The sequence below is a fragment of the Cervus canadensis genome, chromosome 6, assembly GCF_019320065.1.
Source record: "Cervus canadensis isolate Bull #8, Minnesota chromosome 6, ASM1932006v1, whole genome shotgun sequence".
Taxonomy (NCBI): Eukaryota; Metazoa; Chordata; class Mammalia; order Artiodactyla; family Cervidae; genus Cervus; species Cervus canadensis.
Window position 1 is genome coordinate 46,074,808 of NC_057391.1, and position 21,404 is coordinate 46,096,211.

General features: G+C 41.6%; 1 protein-coding gene and 1 long non-coding RNA gene across 10 annotated transcripts in view; both read left to right on the forward strand.

The window, feature by feature from the left end:
• The window catches only part of RORA (RAR related orphan receptor A), a 779,815-nt gene that overhangs the window by 740,813 nt on the left and 17,598 nt on the right, over nt 1–21,404 (forward strand). For all 9 annotated transcript variants that reach the window (XM_043471787.1, XM_043471786.1, XM_043471788.1 and 6 more), the window contains 2 exons: nt 12,565–12,706; nt 15,292–15,687. In XM_043471787.1, the coding sequence (XP_043327722.1) occupies nt 12,565–12,706; nt 15,292–15,687 (538 nt within the window). The remainder of the gene's footprint in view (nt 1–12,564; nt 12,707–15,291; nt 15,688–21,404) is intronic.
• Nucleotides 9,858–11,829, forward strand: LOC122443535. Its single transcript, XR_006270051.1, has 2 exons — nt 9,858–9,908; nt 11,317–11,829. It is a non-coding gene; the product is annotated as an uncharacterized LOC122443535 (long non-coding RNA).

The window sequence follows — 21,404 nt, forward strand, 5'->3', positions numbered from 1 at the left end:
TTGGAATGTTATTCCTGCCTCCCCCCACTTTAGTTTTATCACTTCTTCTGCCTCTTCCTTTCTTTGATTTTAATCTATGCATGCCCTCTCTTTTCCCCTCAATAAAATTAAGTTGCCAGTTATATTCTTTCTTAATTTTAAATCCTTAACTTTCAAGCCCACGTTTATCCAAAGATATGTCTTCTTGCTCACCCCCATACTTCTGAACATTCCGACAGGAAGTTCCCAAAATAAATAAAACTGAAATCGAATTCATACCTTTCTAGCTAGGATTCTCAGCTCTTCTCAGGCTCAGGAGTGAAATGAGAGGGATTCCCACTTCCATAGTCTCCCAGATCCCAACATTTCAGTTGGCTTGGAAAATACAATAATCCACTCAGGCATATGAGCATTCACAATAAATCATAGAGTTATGAATAAATCTTGGTTGTCAAAAGCAAATGTGTAGCCGTTCCAACGCGTCTGCCATTAGAATTCAGCAAGGCAGCTGTCAGCTGTTTTCTTGTAATTAAACAGCCAATGAGCAGCTAATTAAGACATATGTGTATACAGAAGTGGAAGTGGGTATGTTAATGAACTGTAGGAATCAATTCATTAAGTGAAAATTGTCAAAAGACCAAACATCAGATCAGCATTTCAGCCTATGCCTCCCTGGGAAGGAGCCCCGAGCAGGAGGGGAGCCCCTGAGAGCCAGAACCCCACCCCAGCACCTTCCCAGCCACACTTACAGGTCTCTGCCACTAAGGCCCACTTGGGGGCAAAGATATTAATAACTCCAATAGGAAATGTCACGTCTATTTCAAAGTCTTTTATTAAGGAGACCTAGCAAAGGAAAGTTGTTTTCCTACTTGTGTAAACCTAGTATTTGATACCCTATAAAATGCCATCTCCCTCAGCTCATGTCTGAACCATTATGTGGAACTTTGTACAACTGAAAAGTGAGGCTTTTTTGCCTGTTTGTTGTTTATCTGTTTTTGTTTGGTCTGCCCTGATCTTTGTATGCATGTCTTCTGGGTAGTGTATTAAGAAGTCTCTGGCCTTTGGGTTTAGATGTTCCCAGAGTTCAAGAATTCAAATCTTGGCTCCTCTCCTTCAACTGCTGTGTGTCTTTGAAAAGATGGTTTAACCTCTCTGAACTGGAATTTTCTCATTTGTAAATAGACATAAAAATACCTGCTTTGTAAAGTTGTTGTGAATTGCACATGAATCATGTTTTTGAAGTGTCCTCCACGGTGCTTGGTATACAAGAGGAGCTCGCCATGTGGTTGTAACCACGGTTTTTTATCACTGGCATCATTTTTCCTCTGGTCCTTCATTCCACAAGTGTTTGTTGACTGCTGCAAGTACTAGGCTATGCAATAACCCATTCAGGAGATGGCAGGTGTGGGGACCTGAGAAAATTGTGATGAAGATAGAGAAAAGCAGATGGATCTGCGGAATATAAAGATGACCAGAAACAGCCTAATTTGGTGACTGCATGGATATGGATGGGGAGGGAGCAGGGAAGCCCATTTTTCTGCTTTGAATATCTGGGTTAAGGGTGGAACCCTTGCCTGAGCAAGGAAACACTGGAGGAAAAGAGACTGGGAAAATGATCAGTGGGTCAGGAAGTGTTCTATTCGGAATGAAGATAAAGCCATTCAGTATGTATTGAATGAATAAACAATAAGGTCCTACTGTATAGCACAAAGGAAATCTATATTCAGAATCCTATGATAGGGCTTCCCTGGTGTCTCAGTGGTAAAGAATCCATCTGCCAACACAGGACATGGGTCCGATCCCTGATCCAGAAGATCCCACATGCCGCAGAGCAAGTAAGCCTGTGCGCCGCAACTCTCGAGTCTGGGCCCTGGAGCCCAGCAGCCACAACTACTGAAGCCCACACGCCCGAGAGCCTGTGCTCCACAACGAGAGAAGCCACTGCAGTGAAAAGCCCACACTCCACAACTAGAGTAACCCCTACTTGCCACAACTAGAGAAAAGCCCACTCAGCAGTGAAGACCCAGCACAGGCAAAAATAATAAATAAATATATTTTAAAAATATATCCTATGATAAACATAATAGAAAAGAACATAAAAAAGAAGGCATATATAACTGAATCACTTTGCTATACAGCAGAAATTAGCATATTGTAAATCAACTATAGTTTAATTTTTAAAAAAGATAAAGCCATTCAGCTAAAGTTTCTGGAGAAGGTTTGTATATGTGTGTGTTGGTGGTGGGGGTGATGGGGCTGTGGAAGGCCAAGCCACAACTCTGGGTATGTGCCAATCCAAAATAGGGAGGAGCCACTCAGACAGCCTGTTGGAAAGCTGAGCATCCAGCAAGGACTGGGCTCAGTCCAGTCACCTGCTGGTCAGTTTTTAACAATCAACTCTCTGGAACACAGTGTCTATACATATGTACATAACTTTTGTATGTATGTCACTGATACGATTTCATACAATTTACAAGTAGTGCAACTGACAATACATCATTATGAACAGAATATATAATATATGAAATGAAAGTGAAAGTGTTGGACTCTCAGTTGTGTCCGACTCTTTGCGACCCCTTGGACTGTAACCCGCCAAGCTCCTCCCTCCATGGGATTTCCCAGGCAAGAATAATATAGTGGGCAGCCATTCCCTTCTCCAGGGGATCGTCCCATCCCAGGGATCGAACCCAGGTCTCCTACATTATAGGCAGATTCTTTACCATCTGAGCCACCCATATAATATATAGTATATATTATATATGTGATGTATAGTATGTATGTAGACAGATGATTCTCACTGAATACATTCATTGATTTTTGCTGAACTCTTATATCCACACTTGTGGTTGTGGTTGATGAAAGACTGTAGTGTCAGCGTGATTTTTCATTTACAATAATGAATAAGAAGAAAGTGAAACAAGGAAGAGCATGTTTTGGAACTTCTCTCATTCGTCAGTAATGATGTGAGCAACTACTTTCTGAATCAGATAATAGTTTTTAAAGATTGGAAGGATCGATCTTCACATTTTTTGTGCTCCTCACAATGTGATGGCTATAAACATTACATACTTTTAAATTGAACCTGCATTGTTCCATTTTCTTCATCACTTTTTAAAAAAAAATTATTGAAATACAGTTGATTTACAAGGTTGTGTTAGTTTCAGATGTACAGCGAAGTGATTAAGTTATACGTATACATATATTCATTCTTTTTCAGATTTTTTACCTTATATGGATTATTACAGAATAGTGAGTATAGTTTCCTGTGCTATACAGTAGGTCCTTGTTGGTTATTTTATATATGGTGGTAGTGGTTTAGTCACTAAGTTGTGTCTGATTCTTTGCAATCCCATGGACTGCAGCCCACCAGACTCCTCTGTGCATGGTGGGATTTCCCACGCACAAATTCTGGAGTGAGTAGCCATTTCCCTCTCCAGGGGATCTTGCGACCCAGAGATTGAACCCACATCTCCTGCTTGGCAGGTGGATTCTTATCACTGAGCCACCTGGGAAGCCCATTTTATATATAGTAGTGTAATGGCAACCCACTCCAGTGTTCTTGCCTGGAGAATCCCAGGGACGGGGGAGCCTGGTGGGCTGCCGTCTGTGGGGTCGCACAGAGTCGGACACGACTGAAGTGACTTAGCAGTAGCAGCAGCAGCATGTATATGTCATAAGTTAAAGTTTTATAATGGTTATGTTTAACAGTTGGTTCACAGAATTCCTGAAATTTTGACATTCAGCTCTTGCAACCCAGTATCAGCCTTCTCCCATACCCATGGCCTCTGTCCCCAAGCTGGGGAACTCCAATCTAACGGGATCAATGAAAAGTTTCAGAGTATACAGCCAGATTTTTTTTTTTAATAGCAATAGGGTCTTCCCTGGCTAAGACTCTGCACTCCCAATGCAGGGGACCCAGGTTCGATCCCTGGTCGGGGAACTATGTCCCACAATGATACACCTAGAGATCCCACAGTAAAGATAGAAGATCTTGCATGCAACAACTAAGATCTGGCACAGCCAAATAATTTTTTTTAATTAGGCAATAGATTTTCCAAGGAACAGAGGCAGAAGTTAGAAATAAAACTCAACAAAAGGCACTTTGAAAGGCCTGGTGAAATAAGGCAGGAAACACTGGCAAATTCTCTTTGAGGCAGTGGAAATGGAGGCGGAAGGTTGATGAATGTGAGAAAATCAAGACTGAGTAACAGGGGTTTTGTTAGCCCAACACTGCAGGAGAGATGCTTATGTGGAAGGCACTACACTTAAAATGAGGACGCTGGAGTTCAAGTCCCAGCAATGACACGAAGCCACGGGACAGCCTTGGACATGTCACTTAGCTTTCTCAGCTTCATTTTTGTTGTCTGCAAAGTCAGAGAGCTAGAGTAGATCCCTGATTCTTAACAAAGGGAAGGCAGCAGAGTCTTCAGGAAGCTTTGTTAAAATGTTTACCATACAGAATGACGTGTCTTCTTTTTTGATCTATAAAAATGTTGTAGATCACATTGTTCAAACTAGCATGTATGTCAGTGACTATACCCTCAAAGCTTCTGGTTCAGAAGATCTCAGGTGTATTTTTTAAAAGTTCCACGGGTGATTCTGATACACGTTCAGTTGGAGAACTACCGAGTCGAGTAATCTCAACTTCCTTTCATCTCTAAAGGCTGTGTGCATATTCTCATTTACTGTTTGCAGTGACTGCATGTGAGTTTGCTGCCACGAGGTGGTGGTAGCGTCCCACAGTCACACCGTGTACCGGTCTCCTACCCTGCATTTCACCATGGTGGCCCTCTGCTCCAACCCACCGCGTGTGTAATGGCACATCTCCATGTACCTTGAGAGCCGTAAACAGTGAACTTTTAAGAAAGCCAAAGAAGTCATTCATTAGCTCAGCTTTTAGAAGTGGAACTCCACCATTGCATATTTAACATCTGTCCCAGCTTCTGTGCTTTCTTCCTTACACATACATCCTCTGTTCCTCCCCAAAACTCCAAGCGCGGCCTTGTGCTGTCACGGCTGTGTGGCTTCCAGCGTCCCTAGAACCGGGGTCCCAGCATCATTTCTCAGTGGGACCCTCTCCAGGTCCCACTGTCAGTCAAGATCTGGCTTCTACATTTGTGAGCAGGCTTCTCTCTTTATGAAGGAAGACACATACCATACTTTCTCCCTTTCTTCCTTCTTGCTCTTCTAATCTTTCTCCTCTTACATGCTCATTCGCTTTAAATACTTTATCAGTTTAACTGCCCAAATCCTCTGAGAAACCCCAAGGATATACTGAGATGAAGAGCTTTTATTTTTTTGTTTATCGGCCATGCCTTGTGACATGTGGCATTCTTGTTCCCTGATCAAGGATCGAACCCAAGTGCCTTGCATTGAAAGTTCGGAATCTTAACCACTGTACCACCAGGGAAATCCCTGTAGAGTTGTGTTTTGTTTTGTTTTGTTTTTAAAGGGGAGACAAGGGGCAGGAAAGGAACACCAAGCCCTCGTTGTATCTGAAAGGCAAAGTTTGGTGTGTCTGATACACCTAGGCTTACCCTTTCCCTCCATCCGTGGCTCTCACCTTGTAAACCTGCCTGACCCCTTTGGGATTTGATAGCTAGCCTTGTGGGCTGTCAGCTTAGTCCAAAAGAAAGGTTTCTTCTGTGGTTCTTAGCGCTGCCACTCCCTGAACTTTGCACAGGCACTTGCTCAGATGATTCAGTGAGAAGCAAATGGGGTTGTAAAGAGTAAGGTGTGTCTATTTGCACATTTGCTTTCCCCAAGCCCTTCAGAGCCGAGACATCTACACAAGTGGAGTCCTTTTTCAGATATTGGTTCCAGCCTTAGCACCGTTGCTCCAAGAGGATGTGGAAAGCCTCGTGGATTTGTCTTGCAAATAGATGGCATAATTTCTCAGACATCTTTAAAGATAGTGACTGGGTCCTTGGACTCAGTTTGTGTTGTTATTGTTTTGTTTTCTAAATGAGCCAAAGTAATTTAGAAACAAGTAAGGTGAATTAAAGAGGACGTAACCCTCCTGGTGAGAAATGAGGGAAAATCATGAAATGGTGAAACTGACTTTCTCGTGTGAATATCCCACATCAGGAGGTGGCTATAGAAGAGGAGTTTATTAAATGCCTGGGCAGTGACAGCATGGCCAGCTAAAGGGGTTAACCGGGAGGAAAACTAGTTTCAGAACAGATCAGTCTTGCCCCTTTATCATGCATACCTTGTGTCTTGACACTGCTTCCTTTAATGGTCACCTTCTATAAGAACCCCCAAGTGGGAATCCTTTTTGACACGCAAAAGAAGCAGAAGAACAACAAAAGGGATAAAAGTGTGAGTTCTGGAATTAAACCACCTGAATTCAGATCCCGACTTTATCCCACGCTGGGCGGGGGGGGGGGGGTTGGATTCTGAGCTAGTGCCTCTAAGCCTCAGGTTCTTTGACCTAAAAACCAGGAAAATGATAGTGCCTGCCTCATGCTGCCCTTGTCAAAATTAAAGCCTCTTACACAGAATGAAGTAAGTCAGGAAGAGAAAAACAAATGTCATATATTAATCATATATATGGAACCTAAAAAATGGTACTGATGAGCCTATTTGCAGGGCGGGAATGGAGACACAGACGTGGAGAGGGGACTTGTGGACGCAGCGGGGGAAGGAGCAGGGCATGGACTGAGAGAGCAGCGTTGACGTGTGTACACTACCACCTGTGAAACAGACAGCTGGGGGAAGCTGCCTTTGCCCCAGGTTGCGGAGCCCAGCCTGGCACTCTCTGATGACCTAGAGGGGTGGGCTGGCAGGGCGAGGGAGGCTTCAGAGGGAGAGGATACGCGTATACTCAAAGACTGATTCATGTTGTTGTACGGCAGAAACCAACACAATGTTATAAAGCAATTATCCTCCAATTAATCTAAAAAAATTAAATGATGGAATCCATATAAAGCACAGGGTGACAAGCAAATAATACACATGTTTTAACGCTACCTGGGATTGGTTTTAATCAGATAGGGTAAGACACCTAAGACACAAACATGACCGCCATGAAGGGAGAGAAATTGGTTATAACATAGGTTCCTAGAAATAGGAGGCATAACATGCCACACAGGGGACCACAATGAGAAGCCGTGTCAGTCAGAGGCAGAGAGAGGGAGAGGAAAACCTAGGAGGAGGTGACTGGTCTAGTCTCTGGATTGGTTGGTCTTCATGTGAAAAGTATGCTCCCAGGCAAGTTGTTTGCTACTTCTAGAAACTAGGTAGCCCTGGGAAGTACAATCTCCTCTGAGTTAGCAAGACCTCAAGATGTCAAAGCATTAAAAATACAGTGTAAATAGATATGATTAGAAGACTTCTGTGGCAGACCAGTGGTTAAGACTTCGCCTTCCAATGCACAGAACGTTGAGTTCAATCCCTGGTCAGGGAGCTAAGACCCCACATGCCTCATGGCCAAAAACACAGAACACAAACAACAGAAGCAATATTGTAACAAATGAAGTAAAGACTTTAAAAATGGTCCACATTAAAAAAAAATATTTAAAATAATGCATTCATTAAGGTCTCTCCTTCCATCATCATCATATCTTCCCCAGTATCATTATCATTATTCCCTCTCAGGGTTCCCTTTTAGCAGAGCAAACTGGTGGTTGTATATGGCTTCTGTGCTAACATTTTGGAACTTGATTAGTGGTAGTTTGATGTTCACTTAAGTTTAATGTGTAAAAACTAAAGAGTAGCCTTTTTTCCCTTTGATAATGACCCAAGCATTATTCAAGAGTGGTGTCTAGACGTGTATTTCTTAGTTTTTAAGAAAGTGGAGACATTGTAAAGGATCCTAAGAATGCTAAAGGTACAAAAGAACCTAGAAAGAAAGGTGGCAGATACCGTGATTTGGTCTGTAGAGGAGGCCCTGGGAGATAATGGTGCAGGCTGTATGTACTGGCTCCATTCAAAGAACAAGAGAGAGCGTGACATTCTTCATATTCAGTGATTAGGGAACAAACTGGAGCAGACTCTTTATGACGCAGACTCTTTTCTTTCCTATTTTCACAAAAGGAAACGCAAATAATTTGTGATCCTAAATCCCTGCTTAGGTCCAACTCTCACATCTATACATGACTACGGAAAAAACCATAGCTTTGATTAATGGACCTTTGTCAGCAAGTAATGTCTCTGCTTTTTAATATGCTGTCTAGGTCTGTCATAGCTTTTCTTCCAAGGAGTGTCTTCATTTCATGGCTACAGTAACCATCCACAGTGATTTTGGAGCCCAAGACAGTAAAGGTTCTCACTGTTTCCATTGTTTCCCCATCTATTTGCCATGAAGTAATGAGACTGGATGCCATGATCTTCGTTTTTTGAATATTGAGTTTTAAGCCAGCTTTTTCACTCTCCTCTTTCACCTTCATCAAGATGTTCTTTGGTTCCTCTTCACTTTCTGCCATTAGGCTGGTGTCATTTGCATATTTGAGGTTATTAATATTTCTCCCAGCAATCTTGATTCCAGCTTATGCTTTATCCAGCCCGGCATTTTGCATGATGTACTCTGCATATAAGTTAAATAAGCAGGGTGACGATATACAGCCTTAGATGTACTCCTTTCCCAGTTTGGAACCAGTCCATTGTTCCATGTCCAGTTCTAACTGTTGCTTCTTGACAAGGATACAGGTTTTGTAGGAGGCAGGTAAAGTAGTCTGATACTCCCAGCTCTTGAAGGATTTTCCACAGTTTGTTGTGATCTACACAGTGAAAGGCTTTAGCATAGTCAATGAAGCATAAGTAGATGTTTTTTCTGGAATTCTCTTGATTTTTCTGTGACCCAGAAGATGTTGGCAATTTGATCTCTGGTTCCTCTGCCATTTGTAAAACCAGCCTGTACATCTGGAAGTTCTCGGTTCATGTATTGTTGAAGCCTAACTTGGAGTATTTTAAGCATTACTTTGCTAGCATGTGAGATGAGTAGTTATGTGGTAGTTTGAACATTCTTTGGGATTGGAATGAAAACTGACCTTTTCCAGTTCTGTGGCCACTGCTGAGTTTTCCAAATTTGCTGGCATGTTGAGTACAGCACTTTCACAGCATCATCTTTTAGGATTTGAAATAGCTCAGCTGGAATTCCATCACCTCCACTAGCTTTGTTTGTAGTGATGCTTCTTAAAACCCACTTGACTTTGCACTCCAAGATGTCTGTCTCTAGGTGAGTGATCACACCATCATGGTTATCCACGTCATTAATATCTTTTTTGTGTCGATGTTCTGTGTATTCTTGCCACCTCGTCTTAATATCTTCTGCTTCTGTTAGGTCCATACTGTTTCTGTCCTTTATTGTGCCCATCTTTGCATGAAATGTTCCCTTGGTATCTCTCATTTTCTTGAAGAGATCTGTAGTCTCTCCCATTCTATCGTTTTCCTCTATATCTTTGCATTGTGCATTTAGGAAGGCTTTCTTATCTCCTTACTGTTCTCTGGAACTCTGCATTCAGATGGGTATGTCTTTCCTTTTCTCCTTTGCCTTTCACTACTTTTCTCAGCTATTTGTAAGGCCTCCTCAGACAACCATTTTGCCTTTTTGCATTCCTTTTTCTTGGGGATGGTTTTGATCACCGCCTCCTGTACAATGTTATGAACCTCTGTACATAGTTCTTCAGGCACTCTGTCTATCAGATCTAATCCCTTGAATCTGTTTGTCACTTCCACTTCCATAAAGAAGGCTGAGCGCCGAAGAATTGATGCTTTCGAACTGTGGTGTTAGAGAAGACTCTTGAGAGTACCCTGGACTGCAAGGAGATCAAACCAGTCAATCCTGAATATTCATTGGAAGGACTGATCCTGAAACTGAAACTCCCATACTTTGGCCATCTGATGCGAAGAGCCAACTCATTGCAAAAGACTCTGATGCTGAGAAAGATTGAAGGCAGGAGGAGAAGCGGATGACAGAGGACGAGATGGTTAGATGGCAATACCTACTCAATTGACATGAGTTTGAGCAAGCTCTGGGAGATGGTGAAGGGCAAGGAAGCCTGGTGTGCTGCAGTCCGTGGGGTCACAAAGAGTTGGGCGTGACCGAGCAATTGATCAAACAAGCCCCTGCAGTGACAGCAAACACGGAGTGGTATAGTCTCAAGAAAGAATGAAATATCTTTCGGCCTTGGCAGAGGTTATATGTCTTTGAATCAACTGAATACATAGACACGTGACATCTTGGTATCTCTTTCTAAGGATCATCTGCCTCTGTTACTGTTTATATTTTCTTGAAGTCTATTAAGTGCCAAAGAAAGTTTTACTTCTCACTTTCTTGTCACAGAGAAAAGAAACACAGTAAGGGAAAAAAAGAAAAACAGCTTTAGATATTTTGAGAAAAGAGGGATTGCCTCACAGAAGAGATCAGACTTGATATCAGGAAAATTTGAAGTACAACAGAGAGACAGATTGAGATCCTGGGTCCCTAACCTTGCCCACGTTGGTCAGTGAATAGCTTGGTAGACATCAGAGAGTTGGTAAGAGGTCAGTGCCTGCCCCTCCCATCCTTGGTTGGTCTCCAAAAGGAAAGAACTGGGAACTGAGGTTATATCCATCATAACCATGACTTAATCCACAGAGTCCCCAGCTGTCAGGGAAGAAAGCAGATGTAGTGAATAGTTCTTCCTGAGTAGCTCATATACCTTTCCACTCACATATTATAGACAAATCAAAAAGCACAGATAAACAAAAGAAAAAGATCAGCATTTGTTTTCATTTGAGGGCATAATTTTCCAAAGGTTTCTTCTGTGTTAAATATGTGGATTTTCCTTCCAAAATTGGATTATATTGTTTAGTTCTTTAGCTGGTTTTTTTTTTATTCAGCAGTACATTTCTATCACCACCTTACGTCAATAGTTGTACTTCTGAAATACCATTTTTAGTGGTTGCTGAATATACAGATATCCAACATGACTCTTCCAGTTCACTACTGTTGGACATTTAGCATCTTTATAAATTTGTCTTACCTTAAAGATAGTGCTGTGATGAACATCCACGTAGGTAAATCCTTGTACCTTTCTTATCATTCCTTTAAAATATATTCCTTAAAAAGTAATTTCTAGTTAGTGGATAAGCATGTTTTTTAAGGATTTTAGTATAACTGCCAAGTTGGCCTCCAGAAAAATCTGGTGAGAGAGTACTCTTATCAGTTTGCCCAGCACTCGGTCATTCCATCCATTTGTCAGAGTTTCACCTCACCCTTCGGTACTGGTGTCCCCTGGGTCATGGCCAACCATCTTTGCCATTAAAGATTTGAAGATGATAATAGACCTTTGTAACCTTCATGGTTCTGCTTCATAGAAATGACTCTGGTTACCTTCTTTTTTTTTTTTTCAGAATACATTCCTAGTTTGCAAAACCACTGATGGATAAGTCAACTATCAAGCAATAACCAGAAACAAACCCCACATACATTTGTAAAATAAGGAATGTGCTTGTATAAATAACAAGTTTCTATTATATAGCCCAGGAAACTATATTCTATACCTTGTAATAACCTATGATGGAAAAGAATCTGAAAAAAAGTATATGTAACTGAGTTACTTTGCTGTACACCAGAAACGAATACAACATTGTAAATCAACCTTACTTTAGCTTTTTAAAATGTGCTTCTAAATAACATATGGATTAAAAAAGAGATCTATTGAAAACTAGACCATGTTTCATATTGAATAATCATGAAAATACTATATACCAAAACTCATGGGTTGCTACCAAAATGTAACTAAAAGGAACACTGACAGCTTTAAGAAAAGACTAAGCAATGAACATTAATGAGCTAGAAAGAATCTAGCTCAAGGAGTTAGCAAAAATGAATGAATCAATGAATAAATGAGTAAATGAATGAAATCCTTGAGGTCAGTACTCCTTATGCATCTTATTACACCTTCTCATTTACAAAACAATGCTTAACAAATACGTGGGACTTGATGAACATCAGATTGGATTTGTTCAATCTGAAAGTCCATGATTCTGAAAAGATGGTTTTTCCAAACTCTCAAGGGTAGAGTATTCCCAGTCTGATTGATCTGCCAAGATAATCCACCCACGTGTCATTTAACTTCTTGGAGCAGTAGATAGTGACTTTGGGGAATGAAAGATACCTAAAGAGTGGTGGATTTATGTGGTCTGGTTGAGACTGCCACAGTCCACTTAGGTTAGCGTGAGGGTGCACTTTCTCGTCTCGGGACATACAGAGAAGCATTCTGTGTTTATTCTACTAAAAATGTTTTGGAGATGAAGGTTAAAGATGAGTGCCTTTGTACCATTGTTATTAAGCATATAGTTTTCAATCATCAGAAGCCAAGAACAGGGCCTGGTCCTTTTCCTTCTACATAGGCAAATGTCTGTTGCAATTAAAGAAAGTTTTGCATGTGTAAGGGACAGAGGATTGGGCTCTGGGGACCCATTTTACTCAAGGAAAAAGAAGTGACTTTAATTTCATTAATGGTTTCCAGGATGATTGTGCTACAAGTTTAATTCTCCATTAAATATTCATGCCGACGGGCGCTTCCTTTCCTGCCTTTAGTATCATTCAGCTCAAGCTGACACTAACCTGTTTTCTATTTCATAACTGAATCACAGGGCTTTTTCAGGAGAAGTCAGCAAAGCAATGCCACCTACTCCTGTCCTCGTCAAAAGAACTGTTTGATTGATCGAACCAGTAGAAACCGCTGCCAGCACTGTCGATTACAGAAATGCCTTGCCGTGGGGATGTCTCGAGATGGTGAGCTCTCGCGGCCTATGCTGCATAATAGCACAGGGTTGTGAAAGTACCTTCTGAAGCCTGGACCCAAGTCTGCCAGAATATGTCCCCTCTGTCCCTCACCACCCCCTCCAGTCTTCCCTCTTCTGGCATCCCCGTGGGTATCACAGCAGTTACTTCCTCGTCTAGAAACCATCCAGGTCAGCTCACTGGCTGATGCAGGGCAGGATGGGGGGGCGGGTGGGGGCATGGAGAAGAAATGTCTATGTGGTCAGAACACCTTCAGGTTTTTGATGTTTAAGACATTGCAGGTGGATGAATTGATGGGAGGTAAGGTGTCACCTGAGGGTCTGAAAAAGGATGCCTTCTAGAAGCATATTTTTTTCCCCATAGAAAACACAAGGCAGAGCTAACTGTTATGCGCTTTATACTAGTCAGCTTATTGGCAGTTGGGATGAATTAGCTTTTATGCTAACTGGATCCAAAGTCAAATATTTGTACATCCAGTATGTGTGAAAATAGTGCAAAGCAGGCCTCAATGACAAATGTTCTTTTCATTAAAACAAGCTATTTTAACAGTTGCAAAACAGTTTAGGATCTTCCTGGAAAACTGTCTTCAGTGCACTGAATAATCAACACCAGATTTCAAGGCTATTCTTATATAAGAAAATTGGGCTGATAGTACAATGGATACAGTTTAAGGACTTTTCTGAATATACTGGCTGGTTGGCTCCCTTGAGAGATCCCTCTGAAGGAAACATCACTTGCAGTGGAGTTTCAGCCCCTGGAAAAATAACTTCAGGCTGCTAGGCAGGTGTTCTGAAGGTCTGCTTTCCCTAGAATCAGAAGTTCTCGGGCCTGTGGACCTACCCAGGCACAAGTTGTACACAGGATTGCCTCTTAGAATTTGTAGAACCAAAGGGAAGTTTTGCGGATCGGAAGATACAAGTCATAAAACTTACACCGTAGCCTCAGAAATTCCTGTGATATGCAACTCTACAGATTTCAACTTCCAGTGGCCCTGAACTCACACAACTAGGTTTATCTCTTATGAATCTGTAAGTTAAAAAATCACAGATGGGAGTGCATTTTCTCAAGACCTAATCCAGGGTCTTGAGATTTTAGAAAGGGTCTCCCTGGTGGCTTAGCAGCAAAGCATCTACCTGCCAATGCAGGAGACATGGATTCAACTCCTGGTTCCAGAAGATCCCCTGGAGGAGGAAATGGCAACCCACTCCAGTATTCTTGCCTGGGAAATCTCATGGACAGAGGAGGCTGGCAGGCTACAGTCCACCGGGTCGCAGAAGAGTCGGACATGACTTAGCGACTAAACAATGACAGAGTTAGGCCTGAAATTCATAGCACACATCAGCCTGACTGCTATCTAACCAGTCCCACCCAATTTGTCACCTGAGCCATGGATGCTGGAAGTTGCCCAGAATCCTGCTCACTTGTTTCCTCTTTGCAAAAGGAAACCACATCCTCCTTGGCAGGAAAAGGATCTCACAAGTTGGGCTGGGCACTGGTTCCCAACTTCACTTCCATCTACCCTGCCTCCTACCCCAAGACTCACAGAATTTTGCTGATGGTCAAATGGGTGAATTCATCTACCCAGCTGGGTGTAAATTTAACCATAATCAGGAGACCTAAGTCCCTCCACCAGAGGCTTTATCTCTACCTACTTAGGCTGAGAAATAAATGGGTTAGTGGAGGAGTTCAGACCAGGAAATCACAGGATTTTTTTTTTCTCAGTTATCTGGATGTTTCAAGAGAAATCATTTGAAATGCTAAATGAACTGGAATGTTACTCCAGTCACTGTTCCACTTTAAATATGAGGACACATGGCACAGAGAAGGGCTGCAAACAAATTCTCCTGGCAGGGATTTTCCCCAGAGCCTACCATTTCCAAAATCCTAATATTCTTTTTAACTTGAGGCTCAATGAGAATAGCAGAAAGTATCCTTTTAAGATGGGTCCAAGGATTTCAAAGGGGCCACATGACCCAGGAGCAGGCAAGGGGTAGACTCAGAGATGTAATCCAGGGAATTGCAAATGCTTCATGCAGTCTGTTGAGCTTGCTCTGGGAAGCCCCAGATTTGGCTATTTGATCAGAAAGAAACTCATCTAAACGTATGGATTAGTGAAATGAATGCATGTGGAGGTTTGACTGCTTGTGTCCAGATGTAGACCGGTGAGTTTGCGCATCCCTGTGCTCGGGTCTGAACACTAAGAAAAGAAGTGTCTAGACCAACTGCCTGGGTCAAGAGGGAACAAGCCCATCACACCACAGTTCAGTAGCTCCCACTGAGCATAGGGTTATGTGACAGCATGAAAACAAAGGTGATCATTGCTCTAGGTCTCTTCTGCCAGCCCTGGGTCTGTTTCTGAAACTTAGCTCCTCCAGGATATGTCTGTGTTGTCAGGGATGTGGAGCAAGCCTATGTGAGGTAGGACCGTTTTCACCTCTGGATCATGTCCTTATTTGGTGGTTATGTGGTTTTTGATTAAAATTATCTGCAACTTCAGAGGAAGTCCTAAAGCATACCAGAGAGGATCATGGAGAAAAACATATTGTACATGGTGTGGCTTGGCTTTTTTCTTCCAGCTGTAAAATTTGGCCGCATGTCGAAAAAGCAGAGAGACAGCTTGTACGCGGAAGTACAGAAACACCGGATGCAGCAGCAGCAGCGAGACCACCAACAGCAGCCTGGAGAAGCCGAGCCGCTGACTCCCACCTATAACATCTCGGCCAACGGGCTCACGGAGCTTCACGATGACCTCAGCAACTACATTGACGGGCACACCCCCGAGGGCAGCAAGGCAGACTCTGCCGTCAGCAGCTTCTATCTGGACATACAGCCTTCCCCAGACCAGTCAGGTCTTGATATCAATGGAATCAAACCAGAACCCATATGTGACTACACACCAGCGTCAGGCTTCTTCCCCTACTGCTCTTTCACCAATGGAGAGACTTCCCCAACTGTGTCCATGGCAGAACTAGGTAATGGCTTCTGTGTTTCCATTGGGATGTACTACTCATGCCCTTTGAAGGAAATGGGATATGTCTGACTTTCCTCTGCTAATTTATGGTATTAAAATGGTGCATCTAGGGACTTCCCTGGTTGTCCATGGTAAGACTCTGTGTTTCCAATGCAAGGGGTACTGGTTTGTTGCTTGGTCAGGGAATTAAGATCCCACATGCTCCACAGCGAAAAAAAAAAAAAAGAGAGAGAGATGCATCTAGAAGGGCAATTCACCTTTACCATTGGGAAAGTGAAAGTGATAGTTGCTCAGTCTTGTCCAACTCTTTGTGACCGCATGGACTATAGCCCTCCAGGCTCCTTTGTCCATGGAAGTCCCCAGGCAAGAATACTGGAGCAGGTAGTCATTCCCTTCCCCAGGGGATCTTCCTAACCCAGGGACTGAATCCAGGTCTTCTGCACTGCAGGCAGATTCTGTACCATCTGAGCCAGCAGGGTAGTCTCCCTTGGAAGTACTTCATAATTCCTACCTTTCCCCTTGCTTTTGACTCTCCACTGTCTCCCATCACATATCCAAGAAACTGATTGACCTCTTAGCTTCAGAGCTGAGACAACATGAACTTAAAGTGGTCTTAAATTCCATAGAAAACTGTAAGCTCAGGGAATGGCCCCACCAACTCCATTGCTTTCAATATGTTCTAAGTATTGCTTTATACTGAAAGTTATAGAAATGGCAACCCACCAACTTAACCTGGCCCATAGGCATGGTTTTTAACCAGTGCAGAGCTTTACAATTTTTGACTTAGTTGCTGAAAATTTAAGCCTGGAGGGTTCCATCTGCAAGTTCAGATTTTCAGTTTCTTGTGGGAGGGGGGAGAAATGATCTAATTATATTAGATCAGTATTTGTAAATATCAACAACTAACTGGTTCCAGTCAGGGCCTCCCACCTTTCAATGGGTCCATCCCACTCAGCATTTATATCACTGCCCAGTCCCAATATGCATCTAACCTTTGCAACTGTGATGTAGTCTATAAACATTAAAGGGAAATTGGCTTCTTTACTTTCCAAAATTTTGGTGATGGATGTTAATGACAAAACTGATACATTTCATAGAAGACTCACCATGCAAAAAAAAAAAAAACCCTGTCATTTCCTCATTCCTGTGACATTGGTGCTTCTTGGGAGATGTGACCTAGAAATGTTAGCACAGACAATGGAAAGCTTTTCATTTCAAGGGAGTCATGTTATAACATCCTCTGTTATATTTAATCGATTTTTAAGTACAGCACTATTATTAGAGAAACTTTGATAAGGACCTTTGCTGTTTGCGAATTTGATCTGTTTCACCCCGTGGTTCCTCATACAAGGTTATAATCCTCTGGGATATTTCAATTAGTTGCTGTGGGGGTGACTAAGTTAAGACCAGGAGAGAAGGAAGACTTCACATGGAAAAGAACCAGCAGGTTCTGACTTGAGCACAGATGTCCTTGGTTCACAGAAATAACGGTTGTGTTCTTTAGATGGTTTCCTCTACCTCTGTACCCCACAAAACAGTTTTTAAGTGAAATTTATATTTCCAGTAAAATCTTTCTCCAAATATAACAAATTGAATGTTCTTTACGGTTTTTACACAAGCACCTTTTTATGGGTCTAAATTTAAATCCTCAAGAGCAGGGACATTTTAAGCCTGGTCTTTAACCACTGCACAGCATTAAAGGTGTAGCACAGCTCTTTTGATTAACAGAGAAACCTCTGAACTAGAAGCCAAGCTGAGCAGAGGTAGGTTTGATTTTTTTTTTTTTTTTCTTGAACTAGAACAAAAACCTTCCGTTTTTGTCAGGAGATCTTGGTTGGCTGAACCTTAAGCAGAGCTGTAATGAAAGTAAAATTTTCAGAAATGAATAAGGATTTGATTGAAAGCTGACATGATATCGTGAAAGATGACCTGGCTCACTTTAGGTGTGCTTCGACTTTATGATAAATACCAGTGAATCTCTCCTGTTTGCTTGTTGGATGTTCAATCCGGAGATAACCCACACAGCTTGGCCTGTGTGTGGCCCTTGAACATGGCACTTGGGCTGCAAGTGCACTCAGTTTCCCCAGCCCCTCTTCCCTGACCAATCTCTTTCCTCTTCCTTAGCTGTCACCTCCCAGTGAGCCTGGGAGCCCTGTGCTGTCATCCAGTCTCCACTTTCTTCTAAACTAGGGACTGTTCACATGTATTGTGGCATTTTCCACAATGAATAAAATTAAGTCGTCATCAGGATTTTCCGCAAACCCAAAACTAAACAAGAATTTATCTGGAAAAAGGATGTAATGGGGCTCTGATTTTCTGTCCCATTTACATGTGCAAAATAGTTTGAGGGCTTAAGAGTGTCTTAAAAATGGTCAAAGACTTTGCTAATGCCTCTGTAAAGCTCTCTGAAATTCCCTGACATTTCCTTTAGGGTTTAAGTCCCTGCTCTTTTTTTAACTAATGACTTCATTTTAGGCTAAATTTTGTCATTAGATTTGAAACAAATGAAACCATTTGTGCAACTGGAAAATAAATTATAAATTAACATATCCTAAGATCAATTCTTTCCTTAATAGTATCTACACTCCATTACTTTTAGTGAAATATATCTGACTTCCTGGCTGTGAAATTTTGCCCTTTATGTATTGGGTGGGCCAAAAAGTTTGTTTAGGTTTTTCTGTAACATGTTATGGAAAAGCCCAAACAAACTTTTTGGCCCACCCAATACACTTAGTACCTGAATTACATACTCCAGATAAACAATCTATGTTCATTTTTTTTTAAAAGTTAACTTGGGAATTCACTGGCGTGCCAGTGGTTAGGACGTGGTGCTTTCACTGCCATGGGTCCTTGGTTCCATCCCTGGTTAGGGGATCTAGTTTCAAGTTTCATTTAGGTGATCCTGGCTCTGTTTTCACACAAACAAATCTGACTAGGGAACCAAGATTCAACAAGTCAACTGGTGTAGCAAAAAAAAAAGAAAAAGAAATTAAAAATAAAACAGCTAATTGCACTTATTACTATAATTACTAAGGCCTTCTATGAGAGACAACTGATATGTTGGGCAAAGAATGAGACAAGAAGTCAGCTTATATGGGTGGTTCTAGCTTTGCTGTAGGTTGTACAACCTAGTATAAGTCACATTACCTCTGTAAGGTGTAAACTCCCTACCCATGGAATATAAAGATTCAGAGCATAGATTCTGGAGCTTTTGTATATGTTTGAATCACTGTCCACTTGCCAGCTATGACACCTTGAAAAGTCACTTAACCTCACTGTGGCTTGGTTTTTTCATCTGTAAAATGGGGTAATTAGTACAATTGTCATTAGTATCTTTCCTCCTAGAATTGTTGTCATAAAGACTAAGGAAAATATATATATATATATATGTGTGTGTGTATGTATATATATATATATGACTGTGTATATGTATGTGTGTATGTATATGCGAGCATAGCACATAGTAAACTCTACCTCAGTGTCAACTTTTATCATCATTGTTAATGTTATTATCTACAAAGTGAGGAGAGTTTGGACCAGATAACATTTAAAGTTCCATCCCACTATGAAAATCTGTGACTTAGAAGTCAGGGTTTTCCATCTGAAGTATCTAGACCTTGGCTCTACTGATGCACGGTCAGGGTTGAGGAACTGAGCTGATTTGCTTGTCACAAAACAAGTTATCCAACTGAGCTCAGACCAGAAAGCAGGTCTCGTAACTCTTAGTTCCAAGGTATTTCACTATACCAGACTGTTTGTCTGAGAGACTGCACTAACTCCTTAGCTTTTACTCCATCTGAGCATTTTCTTCTCTGCTGAAATAGAGACTTAAAAATAGGAAAGTGTCTAAAATCTTACACTTGCCAAATCAAAGATGAATTTTGACCAAAGGCAGCTCGTGAGAATGCAGCCACTGCCCTCTCCTGGTCATGGAATATTACGTCATTTGTTACTGCTTCTGAGAGCCGGACTCAAACAGGGAGGGCTGACAGGTTTTAGGATGAAATGAAACAAGACGATGCTGGACCATGTGAACTAGAAAGAAACAGGATCTGGAAGCTAATACCGAGAGCCTCTTCCCATTCTTCTCCTTCCAGGATTCTCCCAGCTTCCCCATTATTTTTGTCTTTACTCCCCAGTTCTCTTCACAAGCATCACTGATTCTAAGACAAATAATTTACTGGTTTCTCCCTCTTTCTCTCTCTCAGTTTGTCTCTTTCTTTCCTTAATTTTTTTCTTTCAATCTATGTTTTATTGTTTATGATGTTTCCTTATGTTGTTTTCATGTCTGTGTGTTGCCAAGGAGGGTTGTTGAGGTTTACTGTGTTTCAGTTTCTCTAGGGAGATTCTAGTTTCAAGCTTCATTTACGTGATCCTGGCTCTGTTTTCACACAAACAAATCTGATTCTGTTTGAGGAAAGCAGTAACAAATTTCTAAATAAATAGTCTTATTAGTGTTGCTAAGTTTGCGCTTGGGACCATTGTTTTAAGTAACTTTCTTATTATATATTCAAGATGCAAGGAGGCGATCACTTTGGGGTATGATTTTGTATTCTTGGAATCTTATAAATTTTTCTCTAGAATACTTCTTTTTTTAGCCACACCCACAGCTTGCAGGATCTTAGTTCCCCAACCGGGGATTGAACCCACACCTGTTGCGATGGAAGCCTGGAATCCTAACCACTGGGCCACCAGGGAATTTCCTTAAAATACTTCTTTAATTGTCCTTCCCTTCCATAACAATTATTAGCAACTTATTTCAAGCTGTTAGTCCCTTACATCTAGATTTCAGCGGCCTTCTAATTGGTCTTCCAACCTCTCCATCCTTCAGTCCACCAGTGGCAGAACTACATGTTCTGTTTCCCCAAGTACAATGTTCATTATGTCAGCTCCTCCTTGAGAATCCCACTGACTCCTTTTGTCAATCAAGTCCATACTCAGTCTCCACATTCAGATCCTTCAGGATTTGGACTCTTACCTACCAATATTCCTGTTTTGAACCATCACTTTATCAAATCTTCCTATCTCCTACAAATGTCATGTTTGTTCTTTCAGTTACCATCCCTCGAATGTGGAACTGGCCCACTGCCTCACACCACTGGCCTCTGCCTACCAAAACCTCCCCATTCTTCAGGATCCAGTGCAAATGTTCCTCGTCTGCCTAGAAGCATCGCCTAATTTCGCTCATCTCTCCCTTCCCTGATAGCATCTATTACCTTTGTTTTTCTTTCTCTTCTCATATAATTCAACCTCATGCTTTATTGTCTAATGTCTTAAATTGACCTTTCTGTGTGTCTGTATATGTTCACCAGATTATAAGTTCCTTGAGAAATTATTTGGCCTCTATTTCCTTAATGTCTTCAAAATCCTTACACTTCAGTATGAGAACAAATGTTTTACGTAACAGATGCTGTGTTATCCTCTCTATTCTGAGTGCTCAACTCCTTTAATTCTCACAGAAGCCCTATGAAATAGGTACTGTTTTCTCCTTTTACAGATCAGGAGACTGAAGCAGAGAGGTGAAGTAACTTACCTAAGATCACAGAACTACTGAACAGCAGAGCTGAAATTCCAACCCAGTCAATCTGGCTGCAAAGTCCAGCTCTTAACCACCACACTATATATAGCGACTGGGTAGGCTTTCAGCAATGCTTGTTCTGAATTTTTCAGGAAAAACAAACACCACACATAATTGTTGTCATAAAAAAATACCATTTG